This window comes from Mytilus galloprovincialis, chromosome 4 (assembly GCF_965363235.1).
Source record: "Mytilus galloprovincialis chromosome 4, xbMytGall1.hap1.1, whole genome shotgun sequence".
Lineage (NCBI taxonomy): Eukaryota > Metazoa > Mollusca > Bivalvia > Mytilida > Mytilidae > Mytilus > Mytilus galloprovincialis.
The window spans coordinates 14786734-14799130 of record NC_134841.1 but is presented as its reverse complement, the minus strand read 5'-3'; the positions used below and the strand labels follow the sequence as shown (position 1 = coordinate 14799130).

General features: G+C 35.0%; 1 protein-coding gene across 2 annotated transcripts in view; it reads left to right on the top strand.

Moving 5' to 3' along the window:
- The first annotated feature begins 231 nt into the window (after positions 1-231).
- The window catches only part of LOC143071429 (sacsin-like), a 33506-nt gene continuing 21340 nt past the window's right edge, over positions 232-12397 (top strand). Inside the window, exons 1-3 of one of the 2 annotated variants that reach the window (XM_076245696.1) lie at positions 232-469; positions 11677-11810; positions 12204-12326. In XM_076245696.1, coding sequence (XP_076101811.1) covers positions 11679-11810; positions 12204-12326 — 255 coding nt within the window. In that variant the 5' untranslated portion in view covers positions 232-469; positions 11677-11678. The remainder of the gene's footprint in view (positions 470-11676; positions 11811-12203; positions 12327-12397) is intronic. The other variant, XM_076245694.1, reaches the window with a different exon arrangement.

The window sequence follows — 12397 nt, the reverse complement described above, 5'->3', positions numbered from 1 at the left end:
TCATTTAATTGTTGTTCAATCAAAATTAACATGTTTTGATATGCTATGAATAAATATAAAGATGAACTAATTGTCTAACTTAAAAAGGTGATATTTTAATATGTAAACTGTATTAAATTTGTGTATATATTTAATCCTATGAGCTGTATATTTGCTTACGGAATAAAGAATTATTATTAATCTAATTTTTTTTCAGTTGTTTGAAGTACATTCAGATCGTACGTTAAACTAAACTGATTAGCATGGACGAAATTTTAATTGAAATAGATCTACTTTCACTTTATATTTTCGGAAAATATTTTTCTAGAAAATTAACTGCGGAACGGGTTAGTCGTGGTGGTGACACGCCACTTTACTGACTGACAGTTACTAAACCGTATCAAAGCTGTGCACATTCATACAACATTGGCAATGTTAACTGAGGTGGATATATATTTTACATACTGACATCCTCTTTGATAAAGTATTGGTATGTTTATATTAATAGATCTTAATATGATAGTATTATACATCGTACATGTTTTATTTTTTTCTACCTGTAGACGTGTTCCTATTGGTACATTAATTTACTTAGTGAATCACTATATATACGATCAATTGTAAATTAGTTCAGTTGTAATATTTGTTAATAACCTAAACTTTATAGAGCCTGATTTATTGGGGGAGAGGGAACATGGGTCCAGCTCCGCTATAGAGCTACATATTGAAAAATACTAGATAGACCTTTTACAAGTATAACTATTATCATAGGAATGCCGGGTGTCCCCGCCCCTTTTTGCCCTTTTTAGCTCACCTGGCCCGAAGGGCCAAGTGAGCTTTTCTCATCACTTGGCGTCCGGCGTCCGTCGTCGTCCGGCGTCGTCCGTCGTCGTTAACTTTTACAAAAATCTTCTCCTCTGAAACTACTGGGCCAAATTTAACCAAACTTGGTCACAATCATCATTTGGGTATCTAGTTTAAAAAATGTGTTCGGTTACCCGGCCAACCAACCAAGATGGCCGCCATGGCTAAAAATAGAACATAGGGGTCAAATGCAGTTTTTGGCTTATAACTCTGAAACCGAAGCATTTAGAGCAAATCTAACGGGGTTAAATTGTTTATTAAGTCAAGATCTATCTGCCCTGAAATTTTCAGACGAATCGGACAAACGGTTGTTGGGTTGCTGCCCCTGAATTGGCAATTTTAAGGAAATTTTGCCGTTATATGGTTATCATCTTGAATATTATTATAGATAGAGATAAACTGTAAACAGCAGTAATGTTCAGCAAAGTAAGATCTACAAATAAGTCAACATGACCAAAATGGTCAGTTGACCACTTTAGGAGTTATTGCCCTTTATAGTCAACTTTTAACCCTTTTTCGTAAATCTTAGTAATCTTTTAGAAAAATCTTCTCCTCTGAAACTACTGGGCCAAATTTAACCAAACTTGGCCATAATAATCATTGGGATATTTAGTTTAAAAAATGTGTCCCGTAACTCGGCCAACCAACAAAGATGGCACCATGGCTAAAAATAGAACATAGGGGTAAAATGCAGTTTTTGGCTTAAACTCAAAAACCAAAGCATTTAGAGCAAATCTGATTGGGGTTTAATTGTTTATCAGGTCAAGATCTATCAGCCCTGAAATTTTCAGATGAATCGGACAACCTGTTGTTAGGTTGCTGCCCCTGAATTGGTAATTTTAAGGAAATTTTGCTGTTTTTGGTTATTACCTTGAATACTATAATAGATTGAGATAAACTGTAAACAGCAATAATGTTCAGCAAAGTAAGACCTAAAAATAAGTCAACACGACCAAAATGGTTAATTGACCCCGTAAGGAGTTATTGCCCTTCATAGTCAATTTTTAACAATTTTCATAAAATTTGTAGATTTTCACAAACATTTTCCACTGAAACTACTAAGCCAAGTTCATTATAGATGGAGATAATTGTAAGCAGCAAGAATGTTAAGTAAAGTAAAATCTAAAAACACATCACCATTACCAAAACACAATTTTGTCATGAATCCATCTGGGTCCTTTGTTGACCAAGGTGAGCGACACAGGCTCTTTTGAGCCTCTAGTTTGTTATCTATACCCGCACTATCTAAAAGTCTAGAATACAGACTTTATAACAAGCACGAATAATTCATTTCATCTGATTCTACGCATGCGTAATGATTTGTCATTTAGAAATTGATTTCACACATTATACAGTCTTGTGCAAGATTATTCATTTTCAGTTCTAACAAAGATAGTTTATTATTTTCAAAATACTTCTGTCCTCACCTCATCCAAGAAATCAAATTGCTGTCCTTAACTTTAATTTCCAGTATTTTAGAATAGATTCTTATACTATAAACATTATGTAAGCAACTGGGTTACTTTGATTTGCTGTTGCTCCAATCTTCAAGTTAAAAAAAAAAATCTCATTTAATTTTATACAAAAATGTGGGCAGTATTGGTGAAAATTGAAAGTACATGTATGACACATAAATATAGAGATATCAAAGTGCAGACACCCCTTTACTTCCTTGTCAAACTTTCTATAACCTGATTACCAATGTGATACATTTAATTTGCAGATCACAAACGAATAATCTTTATCTTTAATACGTGTATGTTCCTGTTTAGAGACATACCTTTATAAATACATTTGGTGTATTTACTGTCTTCTGATTGGTTAACAGTATTAGTTCTATTTTCAATGTTGTCAATTTTTATGGCGACACGCCCACTCTGACGTTGTGTATTCATACGCCAACATGTGTGTACGTACGTTGTTATTGTTAATATAAATAAAATAAAAAGTTCCTTGAGCCTTATTTTTGATAGAAATTTATTTATAATGAATGGCAATAATTTATTTTGAATTTATTATTCAATGTGAAGAGTCAAAAATTAATTTTATGGTTCGCGGATTATTTAATGTGAAGAGTTAAAAAATTAATTTTATGGTTCAATAAATTCAAAATAAATAATAGTCATTCATTAAATAAAAACTAAACATAAGCATAAATTTGAAGAAAAAAATATGAACACAACATCATTCAGTTGAGAAGACAAGCTTACTTAAATAGTAGGTTCTCGTTATTATCGTACGTAGTGTCAGTTGATCCCCAGTTATACTCATATGCGGTAAAGCTTAAGCGAAAGGTATTGCGACGTAATCAGTCAAACAAACTTTATTAGATTAACGCTTTAAGGAATGATCGTTTTCATTGGTCAATTCAAACCTTCGACCTCACACCTGCGAAAATAGAACACGCGTACTATAACGTTGAATGGACTGATCAATATTCACGTAGCTGGTCAAGGTCGTTTAAAGCTTCCATCGTCATATTTGCGTACATGAGTGTGTTCTTGATTAGGCAATCACAATTCTAGCTGTTTTAAATGTGCATGTGAAATTCATTGGTTTTATAATTTTCTGCAATTGATAGTAAAATTTTAAACTTTAAAATCTTAACAATTTACACATCGAAATATTTAATTCAAATTTGTCCTCTGGATCAAGGGACGACATCAAAAGTTCAATGAAAAATTAAAAAAAAAAAACTCAATCCACATATATTTTTCATTGACTCCCCCCTCCCCCCCTCCATGTTGCTCATCCTGCCTTTTTTCACTCAATGGACTCGATGAATTAGCGTTGTACTTGAAAAATGAAACCGTACTATTCTACAAACACTTTTCATATTTTTTGACAAGTTTTAGGTTCTCGACATAGGATGGTGATTTTTTTTCTGATTCCGTTTACTTGAGTAAATTCTTAACATGTAACCAACCATGCTTTGTTAAAAAAAACCGGAGATGGCAAACCATGGCACAGGGGAATTAAATGTAGTTAATAAACTCTAGCGATATACTTCATGAGGTTTTGCTATTCTCGGTTGAAACACGAACGTAAATTGTATATTGAACAGATATATCATGTTAAGGAGGGGTATTTGCGAAAAATACCAGTCGAGAGAATGTTAAATTTCACGAGCCGTAAGGCGAGGGAAATTCATTCTCCAGACTGGTTTTTTTCGCAAATACCCCTCAATAACATGATATATCTGTTTAATTACACCGAATGTTAATGTACTAAAACGCATTGATGATCGTGACGTTACAAGCGTCCAGCCGGATAGAGTATTTTTTGGCAAATACCACGGCAGAGAGGGTAAAAAATGCATATCCTTTTAGCAAATACCCCGGCGGCGTTAAAAATGAACGATATTCATTTGATAACAATAAATTGGTGAAAAATACACTGGCTATTAACCAATCAAAACCCCGGATTCTTACATAAGGTGTAATTATGTAAATATGTACATGTAAATAGAAACAATCCGTTTTTAAAAAAAGTGTTTATTCATAAAATGTTTTGATAAAAAGGTGAGTTTCTTCTTGTACATGCATTTAGTTATCCTTAATTTCTTGATATTTTGTTTATCATTTTATCATACATGTTTCGTTTTGTATTTCATGTTAAATACGAATACATACTACATGTACTTTAGCGAATAGTTCAACAATGTTATGCAGCTCTATTCTTACAGTATAAAATTAAAAATTAAATGTTCATCCATTTAAAATCGAAAACAGTACATTTATATTTAAAAAAGAAGATGTGGTATGATTGCCCTTCTGATCCCTTCTGTCCGGTGGGCGTCCGTTTTTTTACGGATGTGTTCTTAAAAAGTGACAATTATAACACAGAACATCAACAACCAGGACACAATACAACTATAACCTATACGCTGACGGAATCCACCCAGACAACCTTTTGGCAAAAACTTGGTTAAAGAAGATCGCTGAGCAAGCACAAATTAACTGTTGGTAATTGCTGTTGTTGTTTCAGTCAGCACGGGCTTTTCCGAGCTAAACTGAGGACCTCAACAGTAACCCAACATTTACAAAAGCTTGACACTCACAGAAAAATCTACAAGATGAAAGTATTTACTTTGATTATAGCAGTGACTCTGATATATAACATTGGGCAATCCATCTTCAATGAAAAATCATGGGACCATCGTCACTTACTTACAAATCTATTAAACAACAAATGGTCATCAGCAGGCCGTAAACCAATGATATTACCTGTTAAGCCAAATAAGAACTATTCAATGGCAATACTAATTCTCCTCCTTGCAGGGGACATAGAGCAAAACCCTGGACCAAGAACGAAACAACAAAGTATATACCCATGTGGACTTTGTGAACACCCAGTCACATGGAATTGCGAAGGAGTATGCTGTGATGACTGTAACATCTGGCATCACAAAACATGTATTGAACTATGCTCTGCAGACTACGACCTACTGCAAAGATCTAATGTACAATGGCTATGTTGTAAATGTGAAAGCATCAACGTTTCTACTTTCACTTTCCACAGTTACGAATTGAACACTTCAAACTATTATGATCCTTTAACCCACAACAGCACATTCGAATCAATTACTTCAAATGCATTCAGTCCACTAAAAGCCAGCAGTCCAAAAGGAAATAATTCAATGAATAATAACACATCAAAGAGTAATAAAAGCAAAAACAGAACAAACAGCAGCAACGTATTCAATATACCAAAGAAACAAAACCTAAGAGTCCTTACACTGAACTGTAGAAGCATCAAGGACAAGACATCTGAATTTTCAGCCGCAGTCAACTACATCAAACCTGACATCATCTGCGGCACAGAGTCTTGGCTGAAAGGAGAACATCCTGGAAAAAACCCAACTAAAGATGCAATTAAATCTAGTGAAGTTTTTCCAGAAAACTACACAGCCTACAGAAATGACCGAGGAACACTGGGAGGCGGTGTTTTCATCCTTGTACAAAACGACATCATTGCAATTGAAAAACCAGAGTTTGTAACAAAATGTGAGATAGAATGGGTAAAGATACAAATGAAAGACAAAAAAGATCTCACAATAGGCTCATTCTATATGCCACACAGGAACATGGAACACATAAAAGAATTAGATAAATCATTAGACCATATTTCAAACAAAAATCAAACCATCATACTAACTGGAGATTTCAACTGCCCAGACATAAACTGGAACACCATGTCCGTAAATCAAAATGCACAAGACAAGGAAATCCAAAGAGCTCTAATGGAAGTTATCATATCAAATTCACTAACACAGATACACGAAACACCAACAAGAGGCAATAACTTACTGGACATAGTGCTGACTTCAAACCCGTCACTTATCAAAACATACTCCAGGAATATCTGACCACGATATGATTGTAACAGACTGCGACACAAAACCACATTATCAGAGTAAGAAGCCACGCAAATGCTACATATACTCCAAAGCAAAATGGGAAGATCTACACAAAGACCTGACCATACTTTCAACCAACATCATTGAAATGTACCAAACAGGCGCCACAGTACAGGAATTATGGGACAAGTTCAAGACAGATCTTTATTCGAACCTTGACAACCATATACCATCAAAACTCATCCGATCTAAAACCAGTCTTCCCTGGATCAACCACAAAATCAGGAAAATGTTTATAAAGAAAACAAGGCTATATCAACAGGCAAAGAAAACCAACAACTGGACCAACTATAGGCATTTTCAAAAAGAATGTAAGAGGCAAATCAGAAAAGCTGAGTACAACTACATCAACACCACAATCCTAGAAGGGCTTGAAAACAACAACTCAAAACCCTTCTGGAAATATGTAAAATCAAGAAAACAGGACAACATAGGAATAGCACCCCTTAAAAGCAATGGACACCTAATCAATGACAGCAAAGGGAAAGCAGAATTACTGATTAAACAATTCAGTTCAGTATTCACAAGAGATAAAGACAAAACTCTGCCAACAACATCAAAGCATATAAAAAGCACAATACCTCCTTTAGACATAAATACAGATGGAGTCGAAAAGCTGCTGAAAAAATTGAATACATCCAAGGCATCAGGTCCAGACGGCATACCAAACCGTATATTGAAAGAATGCTCAAAACAGCTAGCACCTGGACTTACAATGATATTCCAGAAATCAATCAACACTGGTACATTACCAAGAGACTGGCTAAATGCAAATATATCAAGTGTCTTCAAAAAGGGAGATAAACATGCACCAGAAAACTACAGACCAGTATCACTAACATCTGTACCATGCAAACTACTGGAACATATTATCTGTAGACATATACTTAAACATCTAGAGAAGCACAGAGTACTTACATCACTAAACCATGGCTTCAGATCAGGCTATTCCTGTGAAACCCAACTGCTAGTCACACTACATGACTTCATGAAAGCCTTTGACACAGGAAAACAAATTGATGTAGCTATCCTGGACTTCTCCAAAGCATTTGACACTGTGCCACACAACAAACTACTGCACAAAATGAATGAATACGGTATAAGAGGACCACTAAACAAATGGTTGGAGATGTTCCTAACCCAAAGGAAAATGAAAGCCGTCGTAGATGGGGAGGAATCAGAAGAAGCTTCAGTTGACTCCGGTGTACCACAAGGTACAGTACTAGGACCCCTTCTCTTCCTCTGCCACATTAACGACCTTCCAGATTCAGTACAATCATGTGTCAGACTTTTCGCAGATGACTGCCTCCTGTACAGGAACATAAATAGTCAACATGACCACACACTCCTACAGAGAGACCTCCAAAACCTAGAAGTATGGGCTAAAAACTGGGGCATGCGCTTCAATGCAAAGAAGTGCTATATACTTAGCATCAAGAACAAAAGCCAGAAGATGTACAGCCTAGACGGACATGTACTACAACAAGTCCAACACAACCCATATCTAGGATTACAAATATCAGAAGACCTAAAATGGACCACGCACATCTCAAATGTAGCCAAGAAAGCCAATTCGACACTCGGCTTTCTGAGGAGAAATCTACGCTTCTGCCCAAAAGATTGCAAAAAGACCGCATATATATCATTAGTACGATCAACTATGGAATATGGTGCCATAATATGGGACCCATATACACAACATGATATAAATCAATTAGAAAGAATACAACGCAGAGCAGCTAGATTCATTACAGGCGACTATAGGTCTAGAGAAGAGGGATCAGTCACCAAAATGCTAGCCGAGTTAGAACAAGACAATCTACAAACGAGAAGAACAAGTCAACGGCTGGTATTTCTGTACAAAGTGGTTGAGAGGTTGGTCCCAGCTATTAATCCCGACGATTTTCTTGTAAAAAGTAAACCTAAGAGGAAAATCAAACCCAAAACATTTGACAATTTTGTAAGTGCCAATATAGTGACAAATTCAGTGAAGAACAATTCTAAGGCACTAGAAACTATTCCTAGCAACACCGATCCATATAAGAACTCTTTCTTCGTCAAGAGTATCCTACACTGGAACCAACTGGAAGACCGTATTGTATGCGCAGATACAGTTGAGAGCTTCAAGGCTGCTCTCCAACACCGCCAATAGGTGTCTCTCTCTCTCGTTGAGTAAAAGCCAGAATTGGTATCTTCAACGTATACATACAGATACAGACAGAACTGCGGGATAATACCTAGCTTGTATACTATAAATACATATATAAAAGAAGATGTATGATTGCCAATGAGACAACTCTCCACAAGAGACCAAAATAACACAGAAATTAACAACTATAGATCACCGTACGGCTTTCAATAATGAGCAAAACCCATACCGCAAAGTCAGCCATAAAAGGCCCCGAAATGACAACTTGATGTAAAACAATTCAAACGAGAATTGTTCCTTATAAACTACGACATTTCTCGCAATTATTAATTTATTATTTTGTTCAACACATGCAAAGGAAATAATCTTCGCCGATGTAACATTTCAATTTATTACAACAACATGCCTTCACTGAATTCATTCAGGTGCACAAATCATACGGTTAAAGTTATTTTGTTTCTATTTTGGGGGACAATTTCCTCCGTTTATGGTACGCTTAGCTACTGTGTGCATGTTTTATAGCATGCAAATAATAAAAGAGGAATGTCAGTGCAACCCATCATTAATTATTGTAATGGATCAGTATTATGAGATACTTATTATAAGTGACTACGACATTGTTAGGATTATAATTAACCTATCGTCAGTATGAAAGAAATTAAAAGTGGTTCATATATTCATTTGTATAAAAGCGGCACATGCATTTTATTTTAATCTTATATTTCTCATTATGCGGTACACGATAATTGAGTTGCTGCATGCATAAAGAACTTAGAATATTACTTAATACAAAATAGAGGCTTGTATAGGGTATATTGGGATACGGGATATTTGCCATTTTAGTTTTAGGGATATGGGATATTTGTCCTACAAGTAAATGGGATATGGGATATTGATGCATTTATAAGGATATTGAATTTTTAACATGAAAAAAAAATAAGTGGAATTTAAAAGTTAAGTACAGAAATATTTACATCTCACTTGATAAAATTGCCCCAACAAGTTTAATATTAAAGGTCATTTTAGTGCTTTGTTGATTTTAATTGGGTTTATGGTCGTTTTATTAAAAAGTCATCCAAACCCAAGCGAAAAGTATTGATCTATTTTCGATATTTATATGCTCATATGTACTGATAATTTTAAAAGTATTTGTTTTGCTTTTCATACTTCGTTCCTTATTGTTAATTTTCCCTTTTTGGATGGTGATGTAACTTTGGCACTATCTTACGGTGTTTGTATATCACAACTCCTCCGCTATGCCCGTGTCTGTTGTAACGTTTTGGATTTTAATGAACGAAATCTATGTATTACTTGTAAATTATTAAGTCAGGGATTTCGTTACCACAAATCACTTAAAATCTTTACTAAATTCTAGATTTGGTTTTGAAGTTTGGTTCTACCTGTAGAAACTTATTTCAAACGGGATAGCACACCCTCATTTTTACGGAGATGTTGTTTACCGTGCCATTGGATGCTGGATGTGTAATGATTGATAATTTAGTCTCAGATGCATTACTTTTTATTAGTTGTAATTGGTTTTGAACTAGCTCTCAGTAACTGCGAATACTCTCAGATCTGTAATTAGTGTCTTTTTGTTGATGGGATGTACAAGTACTTCGTCACATCCAGTCTCTTTTTTTGTTAGATGTATTTCTATTTTTATACATCTGATGAGTTAAGCCTTTTTCAACTGATTTGTATAGTTCGTTCTTATGTTGTACTGTTACACCACTGTCCCAGGTTAAGGGGAGGGTTGGTATCCCGCTAACATGTTTAACCTCGCCACATTCTGTATGTATGTGCCTGTCCAAAGTCAGGAGGCTTTAATTCAGTGGTTGTCGTTTGTTGCTGTGTTACATATTTGTTTTTTGTTCATTTTTTTATACATAAATTAGACCGTTAGTTTTCTCCTTTGAATTGTTCTACATTTGTCATTTCAGGACTTTTTATAGCTAACTATGTGTTATGAGCTTTGCTCATTGTTGAAGGTCGTACGGTGACCTATAGTTGTTAATTTCTGTATCACATGGTCTCTTGTGAAGAGTTGTCTCATTGGCAATCATACCACATCTTTTTTTATATCATATGCTCATATACATTGATATTTTTCTTGAAATAATCATAGATTTTTGTTAGATGTATCCATCTGATGAGTTAAGCCTTATTGTTGTCAATGTTTTTATTTGTTTTGATGCTTTATATGATTACAGGATATTTTCTAGTGTATTACCTCTTATTTTTTACGTGGCGAGGATCTTCAGAGGTCTCCACGTTTCACAGATTGCTCTGATGTGCAACAGCTGTTTTGCCAGACAAGCTGGTGCCGAGGGACGTCAGAGATGGGCTTGGGAATGAATTTATAATGATTTTTTGGGATATTCCAAAATAGTTTAAGGGATATGGGATATTTGTAAAAAATATTTATGGGGATATTAGGGGTAAACATTATAGGGATATGGGATATTGGGATACAAACTTAATGGGATATGGGATATTGATACCCTCCCCCCCCCCTAAACAAGCCTCAAAATATCAGTATAATATTTCGACCCCACTATTTGAAGTTAACAAAAGATGTATTTTAATTCTTTTGACCAAAGGTTTGTAAACTAAACAAATCCTTGTTTTACGTTCGTAGTAACATAGTAAATTCCATTGTCGGTCACCTGTGTCAATTCACGTGCACACTGACTACTTGAATCTTTCGGCCAATGAAATGAGACGTTACAAGTTGTTTGTTTATGATACGCCAGAATGTTATCAATGAACTATCAAATGCTAAACTTCACTGCATTTCACTGTAAAGAGGGATGAAAGATACTAGAGATCACGGACACTCAAACTCATAAGTCGAAAATAAAGTAACAAAGCCATGGCTTAAAAGGGAACAGACCAATAGACAAATAATAGTACACACACACAAAATAGAAAACTGAAGACTGTGCAACACAAACCCCACAAATTGCAGGACCAACCTCTAACTTTCCTTTAATATCCTAAGGCTGAATTCAATAGTCAACCTCTGTTACCGGCATGGTTTTAAAAAGGAATTTAAAAACATTCTTTTACTGTAAAAATTTATATTAGAAACTTAAAATTCTAAATTTAGTAATTTATTCGTGGTATCCAGTATCTCTTTTTGGTTTGATTAGAACAAGGGAAAATAAAAGCGGCGGTCTACACGTTTAAAAATAGAACAGAATAGCATATGATAGAATATAGTTTATTTCGAATTAAAGGGCCCAAAAAGTTCATTATTTTACAGGAATGGCGTCAAGTGAAGATAGTGACGACTCAGCTGAAGATGGGCCCGAATACAATGCAATCATTCAACCACCGCTCATCAAACAGCTGAAGAAAATCCTAGACGAGTACCCAGATGACGGTCAGATTCTCAAGGTAAACATATTTGGTAATATTGACAGAAAAGAGAGCTATCTTAAATTGCACAAGCTCAAACGTTTTAGCTGCTAAAACCTGCTATACAATGCAGATGAAACTTTTGATCTAACATAAATTTGAAATCAACATTATATGAAAACTCATGCATTTGCTAATTCTGAAGAGGAGATTGCAGTCTTTGATAATCTTGAAATATCGCCTATCTCAACAATATAATAAAAGGAAGATGATAGACATATATAATAAAAATGTAAAGTGGTGGTCAATTTACGGTCTCAAACGAGAAAGGTTACTGCGTCAACGGCCAGACATATTCTTATATGCATGGACAAGTAATGAACAGTTTCGTTTTATCTCAATCTCGTTGAAATTTGTTTGCTTTTATTTTAGGAAATAATTCAGAACGCTGAAGATGCGGAGGCGTCTCAGATGAAAATCCTGTTCGATGAGAGACCGGTGAACAGTGAACTGAGTGGTGGGACTAAAGAAAAGAAGTTCAAAAAATATTTCAAGGTGAATATATTGATAGGATTTGATCCGATATTACAGATGGTTAATTTCAAGGCCATCTGAATTTTAATATT